The sequence below is a fragment of the Westerdykella ornata genome (assembly GCF_010094085.1).
Source record: "Westerdykella ornata strain CBS 379.55 unplaced genomic scaffold EI97scaffold_32, whole genome shotgun sequence".
Lineage (NCBI taxonomy): Eukaryota > Fungi > Ascomycota > Dothideomycetes > Pleosporales > Sporormiaceae > Westerdykella > Westerdykella ornata.
The window spans coordinates 73,292-96,073 of record NW_022986882.1 but is presented as its reverse complement, the minus strand read 5'-3'; the positions used below and the strand labels follow the sequence as shown (position 1 = coordinate 96,073).

At 53.1% G+C, this 22,782-nt stretch overlaps 12 protein-coding genes across 12 annotated transcripts; 5 read left to right on the top strand and 7 right to left on the bottom strand.

Moving 5' to 3' along the window:
• Nucleotides 1–11: 11 nt before the first annotated feature.
• On the top strand, nucleotides 12–2,282 carry EI97DRAFT_384781 (uncharacterized protein; the record flags this gene model as incomplete). Its single annotated transcript, XM_033795992.1, has 2 exons — nucleotides 12–1,790; nucleotides 1,926–2,282. The coding sequence occupies 2 exons, from the start codon at nucleotides 12–14 to the stop codon at nucleotides 2,280–2,282; spliced, it is 2,136 nt and encodes a 711-aa protein (XP_033650451.1).
• EI97DRAFT_194507 (uncharacterized protein) lies at nucleotides 2,266–3,198 on the top strand. Its single transcript, XM_033793627.1, has 2 exons — nucleotides 2,266–2,846; nucleotides 2,903–3,198. The coding sequence occupies exons 1-2, from the start codon at nucleotides 2,593–2,595 to the stop codon at nucleotides 3,120–3,122; spliced, it is 474 nt and encodes a 157-aa protein (XP_033650450.1). The 5' UTR covers nucleotides 2,266–2,592; the 3' UTR covers nucleotides 3,123–3,198.
• A 380-nt stretch (nucleotides 3,199–3,578) lies between these two features.
• EI97DRAFT_351080 (NAD(P)-binding protein) lies at nucleotides 3,579–4,666 on the bottom strand (the record flags this gene model as incomplete). The annotated part of the gene is made up of 3 exons (XM_033794842.1): nucleotides 3,579–4,010; nucleotides 4,123–4,545; nucleotides 4,643–4,666. Coding segments are annotated over 3 exons (879 nt in total), but the record flags the coding sequence as incomplete, so codon positions are not given.
• An 892-nt stretch (nucleotides 4,667–5,558) lies between these two features.
• EI97DRAFT_461529 (uncharacterized protein) lies at nucleotides 5,559–7,907 on the bottom strand (the record flags this gene model as incomplete). Its single annotated transcript, XM_033801206.1, has 1 exon — nucleotides 5,559–7,907. One exon carries the CDS (start codon nucleotides 7,905–7,907, stop codon nucleotides 5,559–5,561), a length of 2,349 nt encoding a protein of 782 aa, XP_033650448.1.
• A 1,294-nt stretch (nucleotides 7,908–9,201) lies between these two features.
• Nucleotides 9,202–11,367, bottom strand: EI97DRAFT_470014 (uncharacterized protein; the record flags this gene model as incomplete). The annotated part of the gene is made up of 7 exons (XM_033801743.1): nucleotides 9,202–10,080; nucleotides 10,134–10,577; nucleotides 10,627–10,727; nucleotides 10,760–10,903; nucleotides 10,954–11,038; nucleotides 11,090–11,115; nucleotides 11,166–11,367. 7 exons carry the CDS (start codon nucleotides 11,365–11,367, stop codon nucleotides 9,202–9,204), a joined length of 1,881 nt encoding a protein of 626 aa, XP_033650447.1.
• An 899-nt stretch (nucleotides 11,368–12,266) lies between these two features.
• On the bottom strand, nucleotides 12,267–12,924 carry EI97DRAFT_384799 (Adaptor protein complex sigma subunit; the record flags this gene model as incomplete). Its single annotated transcript, XM_033795993.1, has 3 exons — nucleotides 12,267–12,678; nucleotides 12,724–12,806; nucleotides 12,856–12,924. 3 exons carry the CDS (start codon nucleotides 12,922–12,924, stop codon nucleotides 12,267–12,269), a joined length of 564 nt encoding a protein of 187 aa, XP_033650446.1.
• On the top strand, nucleotides 12,876–13,898 carry EI97DRAFT_470012 (Frataxin). The gene is made up of 2 exons (XM_033801742.1): nucleotides 12,876–13,429; nucleotides 13,483–13,898. Exons 1-2 carry the CDS (start codon nucleotides 13,067–13,069, stop codon nucleotides 13,741–13,743), a joined length of 624 nt encoding a protein of 207 aa, XP_033650445.1. The 5' UTR covers nucleotides 12,876–13,066; the 3' UTR covers nucleotides 13,744–13,898.
• A 157-nt stretch (nucleotides 13,899–14,055) lies between these two features.
• EI97DRAFT_461525 (zf-CSL-domain-containing protein) lies at nucleotides 14,056–14,358 on the bottom strand (the record flags this gene model as incomplete). The annotated part of the gene is made up of 2 exons (XM_033801205.1): nucleotides 14,056–14,112; nucleotides 14,164–14,358. 2 exons carry the CDS (start codon nucleotides 14,356–14,358, stop codon nucleotides 14,056–14,058), a joined length of 252 nt encoding a protein of 83 aa, XP_033650444.1.
• A 177-nt stretch (nucleotides 14,359–14,535) lies between these two features.
• EI97DRAFT_384686 (exocyst complex component Sec6) lies at nucleotides 14,536–16,854 on the top strand (the record flags this gene model as incomplete). Its single annotated transcript, XM_033795986.1, has 2 exons — nucleotides 14,536–16,557; nucleotides 16,597–16,854. The coding sequence occupies 2 exons, from the start codon at nucleotides 14,536–14,538 to the stop codon at nucleotides 16,852–16,854; spliced, it is 2,280 nt and encodes a 759-aa protein (XP_033650443.1).
• Nucleotides 16,855–17,394: 540 nt separating this feature from the next.
• EI97DRAFT_445360 (uncharacterized protein) lies at nucleotides 17,395–17,813 on the bottom strand (the record flags this gene model as incomplete). Its single annotated transcript, XM_033799967.1, has 2 exons — nucleotides 17,395–17,696; nucleotides 17,753–17,813. The coding sequence occupies 2 exons, from the start codon at nucleotides 17,811–17,813 to the stop codon at nucleotides 17,395–17,397; spliced, it is 363 nt and encodes a 120-aa protein (XP_033650442.1).
• Nucleotides 17,814–18,860: 1,047 nt separating this feature from the next.
• EI97DRAFT_436514 (HbrB-like protein) lies at nucleotides 18,861–21,945 on the bottom strand. Its single transcript, XM_033799126.1, has one exon. It carries the CDS (start codon nucleotides 21,687–21,689, stop codon nucleotides 19,230–19,232), a length of 2,460 nt encoding a protein of 819 aa, XP_033650441.1. The 5' UTR covers nucleotides 21,690–21,945; the 3' UTR covers nucleotides 18,861–19,229.
• EI97DRAFT_194196 (uncharacterized protein) lies at nucleotides 21,675–22,715 on the top strand. Its single transcript, XM_033793624.1, has one exon. It carries the CDS (start codon nucleotides 21,899–21,901, stop codon nucleotides 22,268–22,270), a length of 372 nt encoding a protein of 123 aa, XP_033650440.1. The 5' UTR covers nucleotides 21,675–21,898; the 3' UTR covers nucleotides 22,271–22,715.
• The last annotated feature ends 67 nt before the right edge of the window (nucleotides 22,716–22,782 follow it).

The following is a 22,782-nucleotide window of genomic DNA, read 5'->3' as shown; positions in this document are numbered from 1 at the left end:
CATCCTCCAACATGGCTTCCACACCCAACCAACAGCAACCCTTCCAGGCCGTACCTCCATCTCTTTCCGCTGGCGATCATGAGTTGCGAGACTACTACGCCCAACAAGATGCACCACGACCTACCATGAACCAGACACCATACCTCACTCCATACCTCGGCTTTCGAGCTAGGCTCTCACAGATCCTCATCAACCGCTGGACCATCCTTCTCCTCCTCGTCCTCGTCCGCCTGCTCTTCGCTGTCGCGAACACTGAGGACAGCCTGGCTTCCGCCCGCCGCGAAGCCCTGAGCGCATGCACCCAAGTCGAAAACATCGGAAGCTCCATGGCCTCCATGCCCCACTACATGGCCCAGGGCGTCAACGACATGACGGCGTCCGGCGTCGAAAAAGCGGTAAGCGGTCTCATGCACATGCTGGAAATGAGCGTCACCGGCGTCGAGGAGATTGTCCTCTTCGTGATCCACATGATGACAAGCACCTATCTCTGCCTCATCACCTTGGCCATCCGCGGCAGCGTCGGTGCTGCCGTAGAGATTGGGACAGAAATGGCTCAAGCTCTCAACAAGACCGTGGACGAAGTGACCGGCGACATCGGTGATGCTACGAAGAAGGTGACCGACGCCATCAACAGCGTCTTTTCGAAGATGCCCGACATCCCTTTTACTCCTGGATTCGAAGTACCGCAAATCAACCTGGACGAGCAAATCAACAAGCTCAAGGCTCTCCAGGTCCCTCCCAAGGTCCAGGAGGATCTTCAGAAGCTCAATCAGTCCATCCCGACCTTCGAAGAGGTCCAGAACTTCACCGACAGTGTCATTCGCATCCCGTTCGAGGAGGTCAAGGAGCTAATCCGGGGCATGAACACCTTCAACTTTGACCGCACGCTCCTGCCAGTCCCGCAGAAGGAGCAGCTGAACTTCTGTTCCGAAGGCAATTCCATCAACAGCTTCTTCGACGACCTCATTAAGATGGCCTTCGAAGCCAGAAAGATTGCCCTCGCTGTCCTCATCGTTGCGGCGATCCTCGTCATGGTTCCGATGGCCTGGAACGAGATGCGCCGCTACCGAAAGATGGAGGAGAATTCCCGCCTCTTCGAAAAGGGCCACGATGCCATGGATGTCGTCTACCTCGCCTCGCGTCCTCACTCGTCCGCCTGGGGCTTGTGGTTCGGTCAACGCTTCGGCTCGGTCAACCGCCAAAATGCAATCCGCTTTGCATGGGCCTATGCTACCTCTACTCCCATGCTGTTCCTCCTGTCGCTGGGTCTTGCAGGCCTCTTCTCCTGCTTCTGCCAATATCTCCTTCTGAAAGGCGTCCAGGCCAAGGTCCCCGAGCTCACCGACCAAGTGGCTGATTTCGCCGAGAAGGTCGTCTTCTCCCTCAACAATGCGTCCATGTCCTGGTCCGAGGGCGTCAACAGCGCCATCGACAAGCTCGACTCCGAAATCAACGAGGACATCTTCGGCTGGGTCAACAGCACCACCGGCGCCATCAACGGCACGCTCAACGCCTTTGTGGAAAAGATGAGCCAGGCGCTTGACGATGCCTTTGGCAACACGCCTCTGCATGACCCCATCAAGGACGTGCTCAACTGCTTGATCGGCCTCAAGATCGAATCCTTCCAGAAGGGCCTGACCTGGGTCCAAGAACACGCGCACGTCAATTTCCCGGGAGTCAAGAACGACACCTTCTCCCTCGGCGCCCTCGCCCAGGTCAGCGACTCCTCGTCCGCAGTCGAACTGCTCGCCGATCCCAACGGCAAAGCCAAGGACGAGATCACCGAAGCGGTCGACCGTGTCATCGATAAGCTGCTCTCCGGCATTCAATTGGAATCCCTCATCTCCACGGTGATCATCATCGTCTGGCTTCTCTTCGCTATCGGCGGCATCGTATACGCCTGCGTTCAGCTCTCCCGCTCCAAGAACGTCTACGTGAATCACGACCCGTACATCATCAATCCGGCCTTCGTCCCCGACAATGCCAACGCGGAGAAAGCAACTGGGAATCAAGAGTATCCTGACACGGCCGCCCCGCCATACGAATACCCCGTCAACAAAGCTGCGCCGTATACCATCCAACCCCGCCCGTTCCCTACCTTCGGTCCTACCGAGACGGTCGGACGTGTGGATTCGCATGTCGTTAGCGAGGTGGCCAGGCCGGGACATTTGCGGGCTAGTAGCCACGGGACGGTTGCGGACCCTTCGCCTCTGGAAGAGAAGCGGAATCCGTTCGACAATCGGAATGGGGAGAAGAGTGGTTGGAATCCGTTTGCGGGTTGATTTCCGTCGACAAGTTCACAAACGCGTCGTGGCTTCCTTGACCTTTCCACCCCTAGGGGTGCTCTGAGTCGAGGAACCGCGATTGTTCGACAGATGTGATGAGCCGTAATTGCTCAAGTTACGTATCTTGGTTCCCTGAGGTCCCCGATAAGGAAGAAGAAGGGTCATGGATGATGCTTTGCTCTCCGCCCTCTTCTTTCCTGCGGCAGCTCGGTTGATGGAGCTCTGCTTCTCCCGGGTTGAAATGGTGCCATTTCTTTCTTCATTCTTTTCTTGAAGAGAACGATTTTCTGTTTCATGTGTCTGAGTTATGCACTGCGTCTTTGTTTCCGGCGTTGGGCTTTATATCATTCACCATTCGCATCTTCCATTGCGTCATTTGATATCCCCCAGTGGTTTGTCTCCCCGAGGCCCCTCCACCCCGTTCCTCTCCCTTCCCCCGTTTTCCTCCCCTCCCACTCGCTTGCTCTCCCCCTTACTCACTACACCCTCTCCGCTCCTTCCTCCCGCGCCGACGATCCCCATGCGAGTGAGCGCACGCGCGGGATTTTGGACGGCGGATGCGTGGTGTTGAGGGTATGCGTGCGTTGAGGGCGCGAGAGAGGGAAGGGAAGTGGGTGGTGGTGCATGAACCGGGCATTTGGGTATGATCGTTCTTTTTGTCTTTTTGGGTTTTCTGCGCGCCTCCCTTACCTTCCCCTCCCGCTCTTGTATCTATTGTCAGGCCCTGGATGGATGTATCTACGGACCCGCCTGAGGCTGGCGGATTGTGAGGGTGTGGGGATTGCGAGTGGGGAGTGCTGCTATGATTCCCGTTTCCCCTCGAAGCCTTGTATGTAGGGCTTGAGGTTACAGCGTTGAAAGAGATGTGCTGTGTACTGTGCTAGGAAGGGATCCTCGTCCTTTACGTAGGATGTAGGGTTGGTTGCTGGGTTGCTGGTGTGTCCTGGATATGTTGGGGAACCTTGGTGTGTGCAAAGGGAGGACGTTGTCAAGGAGGGCGAGCGAGTCCATGTGGAAGAAAGTAACTAGTCAAGAATGAATGACTTTCTTCATCAATACCATGTGTCACAGGCTGTAGTCTTCTCGTCTCATGTCCTGAATCCGTGAAGCGCGCTCTCAAGTACGCAAGTGAGGTTCTATCTGGTCGTATTTCTATCATTCATCAACCACTGGCATGTACTACCCTACCTAGTGCAGTATCAAGTAACAAACCCCCACCCTACCCACAGAATCCACCCCCTACCAAGCAACCTACTCCTCATCCAACCCCCAAACCCTCCCCTCCAACCCAGCCCTCACACTACCCTCAAAATCCTCCCCCTCCAACCCCAACCGCTGATTCCACTCCTCACTCCCCTTCTTCCGATTATCCCCCAACCCTTCCTTCCCCAACAGCCCCGCCAACAACAACGACACCACCCCCATGCGATCCCCCTTCGCCACCTTCTCCTTCCCATCTTTCACCAAGTCGTCGCTAGAAACGTGTTTGACGGTCCATTGGGCGCCCGTGATGCGCTCCGCGGCGGCGAGGATATCGGCGCCCGTCGGGGTGAAGGACGAGATGTAGACGTATTGGTTGCGTGCGACGGACGGGTTGGATAGGATGGCAATGAGCGCGCGGGCGATGGTGGTGGTGTTTGTGGTGGTGAAGGGGACGGTGCCGTTGTCGACGAGGGTGGCGGTCTTGGTCGAGGCGTTGAAGCCGAGGAAGGTGGATGTGATGCCCTGAGAAATTAATCAGTTAGTTGATTGGTTTGTCTATTTGAAGCGTTTGGAAATTTAAGGAAGATCGAGAGCTGGTTGATAAGGTTCGAGGCCATCTATGCAGTCGACTTACCCAATCGAAGAATCCACCCACAATAACCGCACTCCAACTAATCTTATCCTCCCTCTGCTTCAGATAATCGACGATATTCTTCTTGACCTCGAACATGGGCACCACCTCCCTCAACCTCTCATCCGCCGTGTCGGACCCATACTCGCTCGGCAGGAACAACTTCACGCCCGCTGCAATGGCCGCGTCGACGAGGATGGTCTGTTTCGCGAGGAACGCTGGGCCAACGAGGGATACAACGGCGTCTTGGTCCTTGAAGGCTGCGGTGAGGGAGTCCAGGGAGGAGTAGTCGGCGCGGAGGACGGGGATGTTGGCGGGGAAGGTGGAGGTGGAATTGGAGTCGTGACGGGTGAGGATCGAGAAGTTGAAATGCGGCGCGTGGCGGGCAAAGGTCTTGACGATGATGGGGCCGAGGTTGCCCGAGGCCTGATGGCGATGGATTCAGTCAAGGCGCATGATTAAACGAGGGAAGTTATCTCGCATTGGAGTGAATGGTATGGGAGATCCATGGCAGGTGACCTACACCGACGAGGATGACGTTTTTGACTTCGGAAGAAGACATTTTGCTGGTGCGTAGAGTATAACGACTTGCAAAACTGAGCGAATATCGCAATGGGCGTGCGTGAGGGAGATTCGTAGGGAGATTCGTTGCCGCTGGCAGAGGCGGCAGTGCTTGATATATGCGAAGCTAGAGAGACGCGACTATGTGGTGATGATGCGCCATCCTCTCCAGCAACATCGTCATCTTATATAGACGCGCATCGAGATCGTAACAACGTCCACCAGCTTATGGTTTGCTTTAGCCGAGCTCGATATCTCAGCATCGCGGAAAGAGGCGTTTCGTCTTGCTCAGCAATAGGTCCATCGTTGTGCGGTGCTCGAATGTTCCACGCGCTAGACGTATACTGTACTGTTGCGGCATGTAGCGGCTCGTTTCCGTCCCATTAATAAGTATCCAGTCGTATCAAACTTGCAGCCTTTACCTGGGGGATGACCAAGGTTACCAGCCTCGTGCAGTATACGGCCGTACGAGAGTCTAAATTTATCGTGAACACTAGTGTTGAGTTGAGCAGTGGAAATCGACCAATCGGAGTACACTGCATTTACTCCTCGCGTTCGATATAACCTCTGTCGTTAGGGACCTCAGATTTCCTCCGTTCCTCGCGTCTCCCTGTATGGCGTAGAATCTTGAATAAGCTGTTTGGGTAGGCTAGCAGCACAATCCTAATTGTGGAGTAATCTACTACTAGTATATGTCAGCATATCCCAACTACGCGGCTCTAAAACCGCGTTCTGAATAAGCCGGCTCTGTTCAGTCGATAACCCATCAGATGGCCGCTACGTCGAACGCTAGTCGCCTTACCCATAGCGGAATTAGTAAGCGCAGAATTACTCTCTTCCATGCAGAGAATACGAGCACATGCTTGGCGAAGAGAACTTTAACCGCTCAAGACACAACCTCGAGGCGTCACAACAAGAATGACAACCGTGTCCAGCATAACCCTCGGAATCCTCCCCGCAGCATCCAACCCGCACTGCAAGCAATCCGATATAATCCGCCGCACATTCGGAAACGGGATCTCAGACGTAGCCTGGCACTCCGTGTTGAGCGCTAGCCAGTGCTCAACTGGGTCGCTAAACGTTTCTAAGATGACCACCGTGGGTTTCTGATTCACACAGCCGAGCAGTTTGCGTGGCTCCAGAAGAATCCGGGAGTAGCCTTGTTGGCGGATGCTTTTGTAGCGGACGATGTGGCAGGAGAGGGACTGTTCGTGCCTCGCAAGGATGGCGTTACGATCCAGTTGATGCGCGTGCTGTGAAATAGGGTCCTGGCATGGATGCTCACAAATGGTATCCTGCATGGCTTTGAGTGACGTCTTCATCAGCGGAAGGGGGACGGAAAGCTTTCTGATGCCTTGTGTACGGCACTGGTAGTGGATATCCAATTCCGAATCTTCCCAGTCAGGTTCAACGTCCCAACGGACCAGATCGTTGCAGTCTGGCTCCAAAAGCTCCTCCGGGTCTGAGGGAGGCATTTGGATGGTCTTCCCTTTCAGACGTGTCGCCTTGTCGCGACTTATAATGAGATTGTCTTGCACGGGTAGATCCAGAGGTTGGCCGAAGCGAAGGTGGAAGGTGTAAGGCGAGCGACTGTTGACAGGAGCCTGCGGAAATTTGGATAACAGAGTCAGGCCGTTGACATGGCATCCATAGTATTCTATGGGCTTTGTCGAATGCTGCCGGGATACAGGCGATCCGCACATCGCGTAAGCCAATTTAAACAATAGCTCGTCGCTGTCGCAGGAGTAAGGCCGGAAGATATGATAGTGGTTCATAAACCAATCATGCCAAGTTGGCTTCATAGCGAGGAATTCGCCAATACTTTCGGACTTTGATGGTTCGTATCCGACTTCGATATTGAGGTCAGCACGGCCGTTGGTGTCCTTTACATACCGACAGGCTAGTGAGTATGCTGCTGCCATGTAAATGATTCTCAGCATCAGCCTTCCCTCTTCATTGTGGCGACCTTCTTCAAGCCAGCAAGATCTTGAACAGTGTTCTTCCATGAACGAATCCCGTCGAAGAGGTGGGCAGTCAGGACACGTCGCCTGGACGAACTTTGCGACAGGACGTTTGAGGGACTGGTATACAAGCGAAACCAATCCGAATTCCAGATCCTTATGATTGAAAGGCTCCAGCGCCGCCTTCTGATGTTGACTAAGATCAACGGTGAACTTATCTGTGCTCTGATCCTGAAAATGATTGAACGTAAATATCCAGGCCTCAATCAGCGTATCCATCTGTTTGGAGTCGTGCATTAAGAATTGCCCCAACTCCATTCGCGGAATGGCATGGATGGCAATGATTCGCACCGTAGATGTTGGAATAATCTCCTTCGAGGAAATTTGACCGGCGAGGAAGGGATCTGTGCGCCCAACAGATACTGGGACGAAGTAAATTCCCATTTCATCGATATTATTGTCCCTCTCAAAGGTGGCGAGATACTGCTCTGGTGAAGTGATGACGATCTTGGAGACGTGCAGTTCGAAACCCAGGATCGAGAGCACCTCCGCGAGAGCCCAGACTAGAAAGCTCCGAGTAGGATACAGATGACATTGGCGTTTCGAATAAGGCACGGCCAGCCACTCCAAGAAGGCCATCACTTCGCGGCAATCGCTGTTTTTTAGGCTGTCATAGCAAACGCGTGGTGTCTCTCCAAGAATCAGTCTGAGATCATCAACAGCCCGTTGAAGAGTGCGAGTAGCCTTGCCATTCGCCTCTTCTTTCGCCACTTCCACGACAAAGGCTCGTACAGCGGTGTATAAGGGACCGGGTTCTTTTGACAGCCGAACGTCGTCTTGATCGTAGTGGAGTAGATGGTCGGGAAGAAGCTCCATGAGAATTGATACAACGGACTTCTGGTCGTAGAAGCAGAGTAGTGCTGTTACAAGTGCGTAGAGACAGCAGAGACCAGTGGTCCCATAATCGCTACTACTAGCGGCCGGAAGCTCCACGGATACCAGGGCACCTTTGGGTTGCCGCGCTACTCCAAACATAGGATGCTTCCGTCTCATGATGGTGTAGTTCCGCATATTAAAGGTCGCTATCGGTGCGAGAGATGCCATTCGAGCATCGAGTATAGCATTGAGCGTATCGGCCTTTCGACGTGCTTTCCACCAGCCTATGGTACTGACCGCGAGATGATAGGCTGTCTCCATACTGAGAAGCTGGATGCTGATCTGAGTCAAAGGCCCAGCATTGGCCTGGAATCCCAATTCCAACGGCATGTCGTGTGACTAGGCTAACACCCGGCTCGATGAGAATCGACAGCCGTTGTTACAGCAGATCAGTCAGTAAACCGAGCCTATGGAGCCCTTCACCATAGTTGGACATTGTCACGCCCGAAAAGGTGGTCATAGCCAGTGTCGTCTTTCAAACAAGCAGATGGTGGTTCTCCAGATGGATGCGATTCCAGATTCGAACCGTCTCGTGCTCACCTACCTAATGTGGGATACCATTCTTAAGTACCTTAAGCCAAGGACTGCGTGTCTGCTGAATCAATCACCGAAGGCTGAGTTTCCTGTAACACTCGACACCGAAGGTATCGGGATCATGCGCCACTGACGGGCACCGCCACGTAGGCGTCGAGCCTGGCGAGGCATTTTCGAAGGACCTCAACTGAGGCCAGCAGTTTGCGAGCAGAAAATTAAGCCGTGCTGACATTTCATAGCCTAACACGAAGCTGAAGCCCTCTGCGTCCGGTGGAGGTGTAGATGCGGGGTACTGCATCTCAAGGACGCCTCCAGCGCCACAGGTTTCGCATTTTTTAGCATAGCCTGTCTAACCAACCACCAGGAAGTGAGGCTGCTAGGTACGTCCGATGCTGCGTCTTCCGGACGTGAACGCGTGGTTAGGCAGTCTCTTTGGGCAGCTTTCAGCTCACCGGAGCCATGCATACGCGTAGGAATTCACAAGTCTTTGGCGAATGAGTGGAGAGAAACCGGTGACTGAGGCGGAAAGAGAAACGGAGAGAAGCAATTCATGAGTAAGAGAAATAGAGTCCCCCAGCCTCATCCGGTTGTCTGCTCGTGCTTGAAGGCTGACATGGCTTGCTGCCCATCCTGCTACGACCTGTTATCCAGAAAATCCATCAGGCGGTGATGGCAAGTGGGATTAGCGAAGAGTTGATGTACAGAGTCAAAATGTGGCTGCTGCTGCAAAAGACGGAGGAATGAGACGTCAAGTTTTTGGAGCTCAGGAGGAGGAACGGCGTTGTGCCAAGCTACTAGCTATTTTGATATTAGCGTCAGCCGTAGAGGGACCTCCTATATCACGACCTTCTATACAGTACTCTCCGAAGCTCACTTGTTCGCATCCTTCACAGAATCTGGGAAAGTATATCTGCCTTCTTTCGTTTTCTGTAGTCTTCATGCAACGCATGCGTTTACACGTACACTCGTCAGCAATTGAAGGAGCTAGGAGATAAAACTCCAAATCTTTGTAAACTGAGCAATAACCAACGGAAACCCTATTGATACACAACGCCTTGACTACCCAGAACCTAATGCTATCTTTTTCTGATCACGCTGCACCTGTTGCCACAGGCGTCTCATTCGGAGTATTGATCCTCATAGCCTCACTTCGTACCTTATTCGGTCCACTCTGCCCCTTCGGTCCTGCCCCAGGGCCCCTAGGGCCACTCCTCCCCCTAGCCCTCGCTCCCGGCCCATGTGCCCGCTTCTTTTGGCCTGGGTAATCACATCTTCCGTAGCTATTACAGAACCCCGTCTTACACTTGTTATTGCCCTTACACTTCATACCCAGACAGCCTTCCGTGCATACTTTGCAGAAACCCCAGTCGCAGAACTCGTTGGCGTCGCAGTGAGCGGCGTTTTGGCACGGGTTCCCAAGGCGGGAGGGCGAGGTGAATGCGGAGGGTTTGAGGCAGAATGGTCGCATGGTGAACGTTGAGGTAGAATCGGGCTGGCACTGGGCGTTGGGGTCACCGTCGACGGTGGTCTTGCGAGGATCTTTGGGTTGGATGCTTGGCCGGACGATGCATTCTTGGCAGAGGCCGTCTTCGCATTTTAGGTGCTCCAGGCAAGGTTGTTTGGAGTTGCAGTCGTCGCCCATCTTACCGGGTTGCTTTTCGTCGGGCTTGGCGCAGATGCTGTTCTTGCAGATGAGGTCGGGTTTGCAGCCGTCAGGTGCGTCACAGAGATAGCCAGGGCAGCCAAAGGTGCAGTCGGATTGTTCGGGGATGTAAGGATTCAGGGCAACGTATGTGGAGTTGGAGAGAGCTGGAGGTGGGGAAAGGAACTTCGACCAGTTAAATTTGCTGCGTGAGCCATAGGCACGCTTTAGGACATCCTTTAAAGCGCCAATGGCCGCCGTATCATCCCGGAGAATGCTAACAGTCGATGTGGTTCCCTCACCACCATTATTGATCTTGGAGTAAATCTAGGCACGATGTCAGCATTGCGTAAGTGATCATAATATCGTGAGGGTCGTACCCAAGGGATTCCTCGATAGTTCAGTGCGTTTCCTTGATCCCAGATGGCTTGCTGTTTGTAAGTAAGGCCCAGCTCGGTGTGTATATATGCCATCTCCTCAACGAGCAGCAGCTTCTTCTTCTCTTCAGCGCGAGCAGTAAGCGTGTTACCAGGGATGAACATCTTAGCCCAGTTCGTGCCAGCTGTTGCTTCGCCATTCTCGTCCATTGCGTAATATCCATGGATACCAATCACATCAATCGCGTCGCAATTGAAAGCGGAATCGGGAAAGTTTTCATCACCATCAGGACTCTGGGCTCCTGAAATGCCTCCACTGATGACAGCGATGTTGCTCTTGCCCAAGCCGAGCGTGTCTTTCAAATGAGTGGCAATTTCACAGAGCCATGGCTCACCGGAAGGAATGGGCGATATGCTCGACCATGGCTCGTTTTGGACATCAACCCCCTGTACATACTGTCAATATCGTGGCACAACTTATGAGCACGTGACTCACCAATATGACCTCGTTCAACTCGCTCCATGGCCTGTCACCGAAGTTCCGCGATGTGTACTCCTTGAAGAGAACCTGTAGGCGAGTCTTGTAGTGCTCTCGAACTAGGAACGGTCAGTAGAATCCAAGGACAGACCGGCCACCGGATACTCGCCCTGTTCATTGCTGTAGAAGTCTAGGAAGGCCCCTTCGAGCCGCTTGCAATATGCATCACATGGCACATCATTCGTTTCACGGAGCGCATGCGCATCGTGTGGCGCAATAATAACCTTCACTTTGCCTACAGAGCCATCAGAAAAGACTAACGCGCAATGGACGATAATCTCTTACCTTTCGAAATATGATGAATGGCAGCTAGAGTGTCGTCGAACATGTCTAGGATCGATCGATCAAAGGATCCAACCTCTGGTTCGGGCTATGCTCCATTAGAAGAAGGGGTGAGTAGGTGTTTAGTGGCATTTCTCACATCTGGATAATCGCCATATTGTCGAACTCGAAGACGTTAGCTGCTTGCTTCTTGGTCGCATAGTGACGAGACATACTGAATAACCGAATGACGCGAGCACCGCTCTTCACAATGGCTCGAATGACCGTGTCACGTTCTTTTGGATTCAGAGTCTGTAGACCGGGATAGTTGACGCCTCCGAAAGAAAAATGATCCGCAGTTATCCTCAGATCAGCAGCAACATAGCCCGTCAGGGACGCCACGCCCAACAACGAAGCAAAAACGTCAAGAAAGCGCATGGTGATCTGAGAACTGTCGAAAGCCACGGATGGCTTCTGCAGGCTTCCAGAAGACCATGTTTAAGACTGCGCGAATGCATGTGGCCACGTGTAGATGGTGAGGTATAGCCAGATCTACCTTAAGCAACCCAGAGAAGGGCTGGTTGCTTTGCTCTCCATATTGAGGCTGTTCAGATTGATTAATTGCCGCGGCGATCTGGCGAATGACGGGGATTTGCAGAATGTTAGAGGGCGCTAGATATTAGAATCGAAGAGTTCCTCGACAAGTGATGTGTTCTTTCCGCCGAAGCATTGGGACGTACAGCTTTTTGAGTCGTCGGATGGTTTAAAGCGTTGGTGGGATTGCTCAAGGAAGGTCGTCAAGTACAGGGTCACGAAGGTGCTACTGGGTCCACGGTAATGCGGACCGGAGCCCGCTGATTGGCCGAAGAGCGGTCCTCTCCTATCTAGGGTCGATGGGTTTTCTATCACATCAGGGAAAACAGGCGGCTTGGACTCCATAAAAGCTTCGTCGCCTGTATTGCAGATTGAATGAAGCTACAAGATAGAGTAGGGGTTGCCGGTTCTGGCGGCGCTTCAGCCACATTCGCGCCAGTAAGTAATATTTCCGCAGAGAAGAAAGCCAGGGTCGGAAGCGGATGGCTTGCAGCAACCAGAGACGACCATGTAAAGGACGTCGTCGGATATCTCGCCGTATAGACAATTGTTCGTTCAGGCGGGCCTCTACTTACCTCCAACTTCAGGGTTGGAGTCTTCCTTCGGGTGACCAACGGTGCCCGATGTTCGCGTCGATGATGGGTACGCTGTCTTTCATGCGGTTGGGTATGCCTGGGTGAAACCGAAAAGGTGAACCAGAAACAGATATTGGCCGTCTCTCTACGATGGCCTTTGCGATGACTTCATCTTCCAGCCCAGACCCCTTCTCCCCGTCCAAATCCTCCCAAACCTAAGCCAGACTTGCCCTCATTAACTGGCCTCTTTGCAACTCGTCCTTGCGCCTTTACTCCTTCTATCACTTTATCAAGCTGCGTCTCGACGACCACGCCTCCTACGATTAGCTCGCCAAGCGTCGCATGTAGGGTCTCGAAATTGAAGATGAGATCCAGCTCGCAAACGTTTTCGAAGAGGCCGTCTAACGCTTGCACAAAGACTTGGATCAGGTCCAAGAGGGCGAGCGGTGATTCGGTAGAAGTTGATATTATGATGAAGTATAGCGTAGCATAGTGGCGATAGGTGACGAGCGATGGGGTGTCATTGTGAGGCGTGGTAGGCGTGGAGGACTTGCTGCTGCTCGCGAGTAGAGGCGGAAGACTGGAGAAGTCAGTCTGAAGAACCAGATCGATGGGAGAAACTCACGGAAGAAAGTTACATGCCGAGTTCGGACGGTTCGACACAAGGGTGAAGATCTCCGAGATTAGGCGTTGTTGCACGCTGGTTTCCTGAGGGGAGTAAGCATCCTTCTGAAGCGAGTCAGAGTACCAAGCATACAAGCTGTGTATAGAATTTGGTGAGCCGAGGCTGGCCGGCATTGTTGAAGACAAGAACGGCGTTTATCATGGCGGATGTTTCGTACGGATGGTCTGCATGTGAGTGCTGGACGTGCCCTAGCAAGAGGACGTCACAGGCTTGGCCCTAGCTCCTCCCTCTCCACCTGGTAACTCAACCCTCGTTTCTCACATCTCCATCACATACACGAACAATGTCAGCGAAATCAGTATCTCGTCTAGGCTCGTCCGCCATCCGTCGCTCATTGCAGTCGATACGACCTCAGAGCCGGCTCAATGGTTTCACATCCAGCGTAGCGATCACCCGCAGATTACAGCCGTTTCACCCAGGGCAGCGCGGTACATACAGAGCCTTCCATGCCTCTCGGAACCTGAATACGCATGTCCTTTCAGGTACCGAGGTTCCGAAGGAGAGCGAACCCTCAGAGCGCCCAACAGTTCCTACGGACATCTCCAGCGCCGAATACAACCAGCGCGCCGATGAGTTCCTGGACGCTCTCCTCGCAAAGATCGAACAAATGCAGGAGACTCGCCCTGAGATAGACGTAGAGTACTCGGTATGGATTGCTGTATACGGTACCCACGAAATCCCAGCTAACGTACTGTATAGGCAGGAGTTATGGAAATCTCCCTGCAAGGCACCGGCACCTACGTCCTGAACAAGCAACCCCCGAACAAGCAGATCTGGCTCAGCTCTCCTGTATCCGGACCTAAACGGTATGACTGGGTTGTCGTTGGCGAGGGACTGCACCAGAAGCAGGATGCTGGCAAGGGTGAATGGATATACCTGCGAGATGGAACCTCCCTGACGGAGATCATCAGGAAGGAGCTTGGTGTGGACCTGGATCTGGATGATGAAGCGCCGCAGTGATTTTCCGAAGCGGGTTCGTAGGTATTCTACTGTATAATTATGGGGGTCATAAAGGCGTTGGACATGATCTGTCTAGGCAGGGCAGGCATGTCCCAATCCACGGCGCGATATAGCACTTTTATTGTCCCAATAACAACAATCAAAGACTCATTGGTATATTGCATGTTTGTGTGCCCCTTCCTACGCCTGCCCGAAACATTCCTCTTCCCGCCGTCCGTACGCCGATGAAATGCTCTTTTGCGCTATCCTGAAGTATAGATCGCCACCATAAGTCCGAAAATGTACGATTTGAAGCAAGGCCAGGAAGCAAATCTAAGCAGTGATGGCAATGCCTTGCGCCGAGTCTTGCTTCTCCTCAGGGAGATCGGACTGGATTATAAAGTCAGCAAGGCGTTTTAATAGAAACCTCGGTGAGCGCACCGGATCGAATATTATCCTGATCATCAAACTGCAACTTGGACAGCGTGCAATATCCTCGCCGTCGCGCATGTCCGCCAGGGAAATTTCAAAGCGGTCGCCGCAAGGACATGGGTGGTGGTATATCTGGAGCGTTTCGTCGTATGTGCAGTCTTCGATTTCAATCTCGTCGTAGATGGCAACGTCCTCGTCCGCCATGGTGATCGCGATATCTACTCAAAGGACAGCGGTGTAGGTACTTGTGAAGAAATGAGAGTCTCGAGACGAAGTGGCGGGAACAACAGCGGAAGCGCCGGAGCGCCAAGCCCCACAGCTCAACCTACAAACTGAAAGCGTTCCTGCAGCAGACCTCTTGACCGGACCCCCGAGAACACGATGAACGATGTCGAGTCCGCCAGGGCAAAGCTCGCCGAGCTGCTGCGGCATCCGGAGGACCTGGACAAGATCCCCGCCCTCAAAGCCGAGTTCACGCGCAAGAAGAACGCCATTGACAGCCAGCTGCGCCATGGCTTGAAGGAGCAGCTCGAAGTGACCCAGGCGGGCATGAACAGTATCATGGATGGGCAGAGGACGGTCAACCAGATCAAGGAGGAGATGATGAAGATTGACAAGCTCTGCGCCGAGGCGCAGAACATGATACAGGATTTCCCGCATATCAATCTGGTCGCGCAAACGCATCGGAACTTCGAGCAGGTGGAGAAGATGAAGAAGGATATCGACGCCTTTCCTCAGCGGCTGGAGAATCTGGAATACCTCCTCGCGCAGGACGACGAGGATCCGGCGAATCAGCCGAACCTGCTGCAGATTCATTTGGGGTTGACGGAGTTGCGGGATATCCGAGACCAGGCCATGGATCAGATAAAGAACTCTGAAGAAGGCTCCATGGAGCTCGTTGAGAACTTGACACTGGACTCCGGTGCTACAGTACAGGATTACTTCGCCCGCCTGGACGATATAATAGAGTGGTTCGACAAGCACATTGGGGAAGCATGCATAAACCTTATCGAACTCGTACAGTCAGGGAACGACGGTATGGTTGTCAGGTTGGCGCTTGTCATTGAGGAGGAGGAGAAGCAAGACAAGAAAGTAAAAGCGCTACAAGATGCACAACGCGAATACAAAGACCTAGCATCACGGTTCAAATCGATTGCAACAGGGCCGAAGGAGCTGCGAGGGTACAAGGAGAAGTTCCTCAAGGCTATTGAATACGTATGCCAGGCGCGTTTTGAGGAAGTCAAGGAAAAGTTCCATGAGAATCCGGACAGGCTGGAGAAGAGCTTCAAGTGGTTCTTCAACAACCTGCATACTGTCAAGGTAGGCATGCAAACACTCATGCCGAAAAAGTGGAAGATCTTCCGCACCTACTGCGACATATACCACAAACAGATGCACGACTGGCTCATCGCGCAAGTTGAGGATGAGGGTCTACTGCCGCAACAGATGCTGGCGATCATCAGTTGGGCGGACAAGTACTACGAGAAGATGCAAAAGCTTGGAGTGCCTGAAGAGGATCTCACCCCTCATGTCATTGACAACCGATCAAGCGACCTTGTCCGCGAGTACCGCCAGAACATCGTTAGGGCAGTGGAAGAATGGATGGACCGGATAGGAGTCAACGACAAGAAGCAGTTCCTCGAGCGAGACGAGAGCGCGCTCGAAACGGACGAAAATGGCGTGTTCCGTACTAAGACCCTTGGCGATTCCTGGCGAGTCTTGATGGAGAACCTCACAGTTGCTGCTAGCAGCCAACGAACAGACGTCGTGGAGGGCGTCGTGGACGCAATGTTCCGTGTCCTCTCGTCTCGCCAACGAATGTGGCATTCCCTCCTCGACGCCGAAATAGCAAAATACAATTCAAGCGCCGACCAGGACAATCTCCAAAGCTTGCAGGATTGGATTATCACCATCGCCAACGACCAAATCAATTGTATAGCCGACGACGACGAAGACCATCCCTCGTACCTCGCGGTCTTAGAACGCGCCATCATCCCAGAAGTCTCCCCCGCCTACACCAAAATCATCGACGCTCAAATCACAAACTTGCGAGACGAATACCTGGGCCTCGCCATAGCATGCATCCACGCCTTCGTCTCCCTCATCTTCCTCACCGACTTCAAACCCATCCTAGGCGAATTCTTCACAGCCCACTGGTACAGCCAGAAACGCATGAGCGCCATCACAACCACGTACAAAGACTACCTGCAAGATTATATGAAAGTGGTTCATCCTAGTTTGCAGGAGATCCTGCTCACAGAGCTCTCCGACGAACTCCTCATACACTACCTCTCGTCCGTCCGCAACAAAGGCGCCAAGTTCCGTCGCGCAGATCCCTTCACGGGCAAGATCAAGGAAGACGTCATGACGGTCTTTGATTTCTTCAACTCGTATACCGATGCCGTGGAAGTGCCCGATGAGCAGCGACGGCAGTTCTTCAAGGACGCGTACAACGATATTCGCAATAAGTGGCGCGCTGTGAATGAGCTGGTGCGCCTGATCGAGGCGGATAAGAGTCAAGTGCCGTTTGTGTATGAAGAGGTTAAGATGCAATATCCGGATGTTCAGATCAGTTGGGTGGAAGCGGTGCTCAGGGCGAGGGATGACTTTGAGCGGAGTATGCTGAATGCGGTGAAGGCGAAGGCGGCGGAAATCAGCGTGCAGAGTGGATCTGAGACTATCTTCAGCAAGGTTAAGTGAACACGCTGTTAGCCGGTAATGAGGGTTCATGAGCAATTGTTTTGGCGCTGAAGGTGTTTGGTTGGGTCGAGCTTTCTGCTGGACATGGTGGATTCATGCATGGAGTTCGTTCAACGTGTGTAATAATACCCCGGGCTGATTTTCGAGATGTAGGAGTACTAGTTCATGTCTTCATGCGAGAGGGATTGTGAATACCGTCCGCATTATTCTTCTTCCATCATTGTTATTGGACGGCTTCGGCTCTGGACACACGAAAGCAAAACTTCTTTCGAACCTGTTACACAGTAAAAGCATAGGCCATCTCACCATGAGAAACCGATCACGTCAATGTTGGAAGGAAAATAAGGTTACTCGGTTGAAGAAATCTTGTTCCCGGGATTAACTACATCACATCGAAATCCCGGTTACATAACCCGACCAAAACGCCAGCCTCTCCTCTTCTCTCCTCTTCTCTCCTCTTCTCTCCTCTTCTCTCCTCTTCTCTCCTCTTCTCTCCTCTTCGATCGCTAACTTCATCCCATAGCCTTGACGTCTCTCCCCCTACAAGAAAAGCGCCGCAACAGCACCCACGCCCGCCAACACCCCACCCACCTTGACGCTCCCCGCCGCGCCCGTAAACTCCGGCGGCGCAGGCGTATACGCGCCCGTGCCCGACGGAGCCGGCGTTCCCTGCAGGGGAGGCACACCCGTGCCGCTGGGAACAGGGACGTAGGGGTAAGGAGCGGAGGTAGCAGGGGAGGAGGAGATGGGATAGGGAGGGAGACTGGTGGCGGGGGTACTGGGGACGGGGACCGTGTGGCCTGAGGTTTCGGTTTCGGTGACGGTGACGATGGAGCAGGTTTCTGTGGGGTGGGGGGTGTTAGTTGTAGTAAAGCGGGAAGAGGGAAGAAGGACGGACCGGAAGTATGGGCCGAGACGCCGGCGGCGAGGGTTGCGAGGGCGAGGGCGATGAATTTCATTTTGATGGTGGGATTGAGGTAATGAGAGTATTCGAAGTAGAATTCGTGCTCGAATGGATGGAGAGAGAGTGTGTGGGTTGGTCGTTTGTGGTTGATATAAATGAATGACTACAGTGAAAGCACTGTGAACTACTGTGATCAACGTAGGATAAACTGATGGAGAGGAGAGGAGAGAAGGGAAAGCGCGCGAAGTACGCAGGGTAAACGATTTATATCTTCACTACTGGACCCGTGCTGGGTGTAATCTCGCATCTCTGCAGATCCACCTAGGAATACGCTTGTGCTTCTGTTGGTATGACGTGCGACTAGGCGGTTTTGCCAGTCTGGGTGGCCGCCGAGTTTGATTTCGATTCCAAGGTCATGGGAAAAGCTTGATTTTACAAGTAGTAGAGTTGTTATTTATTCGGGCGTGGTCGAAGTGGGGATGCGTTGATAAGACTCATGAAAGGGAAGATTGGGCCCAGAGACCCTGGAATATATTACCGTCTATCAAAGGCTGCATTTCAGGATTCCCTCGTCTTCATCCGAGTTCCCCTTTCTGCAGGAGGAAGGAGTAATGTGATTTCGGTCCGTAGAAGAGGGATACTGTGTACTTTTCAGCATAGCAACTGACGGTCTTCCAAGGTTCCCTTCGAATTCGACGTACACAACTCATATCCTACAAAAGCTCTCGTCATCTCTCTAAGATTGACTTACCCTTCCCCTACTCGCATGTTTCAATCTTCCAACTTTCGACCCACAAGCATGCTCAGCCTCATCTCGGTGACAGCTCCTTCCCCACTACCGTACTTTTGTATTTAAATAATTTCCTTTGGCGAAGCGGGAAGGCTCAGTGCCAACCGCAAATCTCCGCGGATCTCATTTGCGTTCTCGCACTTTGTTGGTCGTTTTGACGGTGGATGGACCCGCTTTTCAGCGTTGATCCGTCGTTTGGAGATGCAGGGACGCGGGACGGAATTGATCAAGGATGTCAAACCCCTGATTGCGTGTTTCACCTGGCGGCCGAGATTAAAGACCGTTAATAAGATGAAGATGTACCACAGTATGACGTGACGAAGTAAAGTCACGGAATTGTCCGGCTTCAAGAAGCACCTTGGGTGTTGGGGAAGAGGAGTATACAAAGTCCAGAGTGCGTCCATTTGCAAAGAGGTGAGTGTCATAGGCATGTAGGACTCAGTGCCAGCAGGAGGACAGTATTCTTGAGCAAATGCAACAACCTCCAAGCGCGCAAAAAGGGTATTCCTAAATTCGTTGCCTACCATGAACCGTTCCCTAGCCTTGCCAACCATTCCTGATATCAATCCCACATTGCGTAACATGAACGTATTCCCGCATTCCCAGCAGCCTTGCAAACGCAAAGACACCACCAAACGCCTATATCCCATGTCCAAGCTACCGAACCCTATCAAAATACGGTCATGTCCCAACGCCCGGCACACCCGCAGGAATCGTAATCCCTCCACCCCTCCTCGGTCCCACGAATCCTCTTCGCTGTCTTCCCGTCCGCCCGCGTCCTAGCCAATTGTACTTGAGTTCCTTGTTCAACCTGCCCATCTTCTCCTGCGCTTCATCGCCCGACTGCAGGCTCACCAGCACGCTGACGCACTGCAACATGCGACCCACAGTCTCCGTCACCTTAGCCGAGTCCATAGGCTGAGGACGCAAAGCCGGTGGGATCGGCGCGTTCGGATGGAGAAGGTTGTGGCCATGGCTTGGATTCGAGTGCAACGAGTGGGCAGAAAACGAGCCAGCAGAGGTATTGGACGTAGCGCGGGAGCGAGATGTGGAGTTGAAGCTCGAAGAGTTGATGCTAATGGCGCTCTCGAGATAACCACCCGAGGAGCCGTGCGATGTGGAGTTCAAGCTACCCATCGCGTCCTGCACGCTTCCTGCCGTACCAGGACGCGCTCCAGAGTCCAGCGAAGTGGGTAAAGGCGACTCAAGGCCCGCATTGAGGTTCTCAAGCGATAATCGAGAGAAGATGGTCATGAGAGTGTCGTGCCGCGGCAGGATGACGGTGTCTCTGAATGTGAGTAAAATAATCCGCCGAACGTCCAATTCACCGAGAATGGGTATATTTTTATTTTCCGGAGATTTCGTGTTCATCTCATCGGGAAGCAAAACGCCCCAAAAGTCCGCCGCAGCGGTGCTCGGCATTATACCTTTCCCTCTGAACTCGAGATCGAGCGGCAGGAAGACTGCTTGTAAAAAGGGTAAAATAGTGGTGAAGACAACAAGCCACATCTCGACCAAATGCGGAATAAGTCTGTCGTCAGGGATATGCCGCAACGTCTGGTCAAGGGAGGAGAAACCAGTCGAAAGAAGCTCGTTCAAGTCGTCAATAATGAGGATAGGGGAGCGCTTCTGGATGCAGCGTTTGATGTGTACCGTTACTAGAGCATTGAAATCTTCGATCGGCGGACGCGGATCCTCGCCTTCGAAGATATGCAACAGTCGAGCCTTGAGGAGAGGCCATGCATCATCTGGCGTAAGACCAGATATCCCGAAGGCATGGCCGATGGTTGCCATAGTGTCGGTCGAATACGTTAACGCAGTTGCGGGAGGCTGGCCAAGACTGGCGGTAGTCGTGCTGCCTAAACTCCCCGACATGGCGGGCCGTTCTGTCCTTTCAGTGCTGAAAGAATGATTCCTTTCGCGGAATGGCGCCTCCAGTGTGGTGTCCAGGTACGCCGCAGACTTCTCTTCCTTTTTCTTCTGCCTGAGGTGGCGGGCACCATGTCGAAGGTCCAAGCCGGTGACAGAGCTCGCGAACGAACTCGCATGCCCAGGAGACGCTGGCACCGTAAATGAATAAAGGGGTTGTGGAGCACTCGGGTCTGTTGGACGAGAGGTGCTGCTTGCGGAAGAAAGAGGCAGAGGGTGATCGTCCTTGTCCTTGAGTTTATGCGTTTTCCGCGAGAGGAAGTGGTGTTTGTGTTTCTCCTTCTCTTTCTCCGGCAGACTTGGTACAAGAGTGGATGTTGAAGCATTTGCACTGGAATACAGCGTTGGAGTGCTACTGACGCTGGGATCAATCAAGCTGGTGGTGGATTGATTCATCATCATGCGATTGAGCGCCTGGGAACTGTGAATGCCAATGCCCATCTTCCCGGGAGAGGGCAGTGTTGAGCCTTTCTTTTCCCCTTCCTTGCTGTCCACTCTGATGGCTTTTGGCTTCGAGAACAAATTCAGCCTGCTCTTATCTTTTACTGGCCGCTGAGGCTCAAAGTTCCCCGTCTGAGCCGGCTTGGGTGAACCATGATCTTGCGTAGAGGGTAAACCGGGAGAGTGCAGAGGACTTCTTGGGAAGACCAAGTTTGCTGCAGTTGTCGCAGCTATCCTGTTTCCTCCCACGATACCATTGGAATATGTCATGCCGTTGGTTTTGAATGTCACTGTATGGGTGCTCGGCAGCGGTGGGGGGCTTGATGGTTGTCGTTGACCAGACGGACCAGTACTACCAGGCTCCGGGATCGTGGTGGAGCGCTTTCTGTTATGCTGTCGATCCTGACCGTGCATGGCGGTTTGCGCGGCAATCTGCGATGCGTTGAGGTGGGCGTTGCTGGACATGCTGGCCTGGCTGCTGGATGGTAGGTTAGGCTCGAAGTAGCCCTGGGAACGCTGTCGCGGCCGGTGTCCAAGTCGCGCACCTAAGTCGCCCTGGTTGCCATGGGCCTCTCCCCGGTGAGCTTCACCGCGGGGAGGGGTAGGGCGCGAGTAGTTGTGCGCTGCCTGTGAATCAGGCACACGGGCAGGCAAGGGAGAGCGGCGCTGCTGCAGTGTGACCTGAGAAGAGTCGGACTCGGAGTCGGAGTGGTCTAGCGGATCCGACCGCGGCCCCGTCGGTGTATGCGGTGGTGGTGAGGAGGGAGACATGATGGCGGGCGATTCATCGAGTGTGCTACGACGTCTATATGACAAGGCCCGCTGGAAAGGTGGTACTGTCGCCTGACTGTTTAGAAATCGTACATCGTGTTATATTGGCCCATGACCAGCATGGAAGTGCGCGAGAATGAATGAAGGCAAATGGCGTTGAAGTGTGAGAGCTGAGGCGCTGCTGTTGGAACTGTGAACATAGTTGCCAGATGTGGCTGATGCCCACACGCCACAATGAGGCTTGCCAAGAATTCTCACCTCTACCTCTCCAAGGTTTTCTCCCATCAACCAAAAACGACAAGCCAAACATCGCCAGCATGCCTGCACTCAAAGCCGAATATACGTCACCGACTTGCCAAAGTTACGACCATGCAGTTGAACTTCCAGCAATATCCTCTTCACCATCCACCGATGAGCGTGTCGATTATCTCCGTGCAATGCAATCCGGCATCAAGACTTTGCAGGAAAACTTAAACAAGTTCCTAACGGAGAAAATGGCCGAAGAAAAAGCCAGTGGGGAGAAAAAAGAGGATGTTGAAGCAGAGGAGAACTATGGCGAGGAAGTTGTTGACGGTGAATGAAGGCATCCGTCGCGGTTCCAGCAGCAACTGCATTTTAGAACTGCGTTTCCGTCATGGGTGCGAGTTAGAAGTGGACTCGACCCGGTGAAAGCGGCCGACCAGTTCAGGATTTGTGCCGTCGCGACACCACCGGCGGGCATGGCCACTTGGGATGTACGCAAGGCAATCTCTCTAAGACGGTCATATCGTGGTATGCACAGAGAGAGTGGATCGGGTCACCAGGGCCGGGGCCGGCTTCGATGCATCTGTTACCCTTACAGGTTAACGAACCAAATCGAAGAAACGTCTAGGAAGCGCTTGTCTTGATATACAACATCTTGTCCGCGTCGCCAATTCAGTGGACCAAAATTCAAGGCTCTGCCACCATTCTGGCCAATACCTGTGATTTTTGCAAAACTGGGTTCTCATGACTATATAGAACTTTAGGGGCATTGCAATATAATGTCACGGAGGCGCCTGTAGATCGGTTGCGCACCTGCAAACCATTCGGTTATTTCTCTTACGGTCTCAAT

Bases quoted from the DNA above. Each gene is read 5' to 3' on its own strand.
- EI97DRAFT_194507 (XM_033793627.1), top strand. From the start codon at position 2,593: ATGCACTGCGTCTTTGTTTCCGGCGTTGGGCTTTATATCATTCACCAT. The intron at 2,847-2,902 runs GTGGTGTTGAGG...GGGAAGTGGGTG, and splicing joins GGATTTTGGACGGCGGATGC to GTGGTGCATGAACCGGGCAT.
- EI97DRAFT_470012 (XM_033801742.1), top strand. From the start codon at position 13,067: ATGTCAGCGAAATCAGTATCTCGTCTAGGCTCGTCCGCCATCCGTCGC. The intron at 13,430-13,482 runs GTATGGATTGCT...CGTACTGTATAG, and splicing joins AGATAGACGTAGAGTACTCG to GCAGGAGTTATGGAAATCTC.
- EI97DRAFT_436514 (XM_033799126.1), bottom strand. From the start codon at position 21,689: ATGTCTCCCTCCTCACCACCACCGCATACACCGACGGGGCCGCGGTCG.
- EI97DRAFT_194196 (XM_033793624.1), top strand. From the start codon at position 21,899: ATGTGGCTGATGCCCACACGCCACAATGAGGCTTGCCAAGAATTCTCA.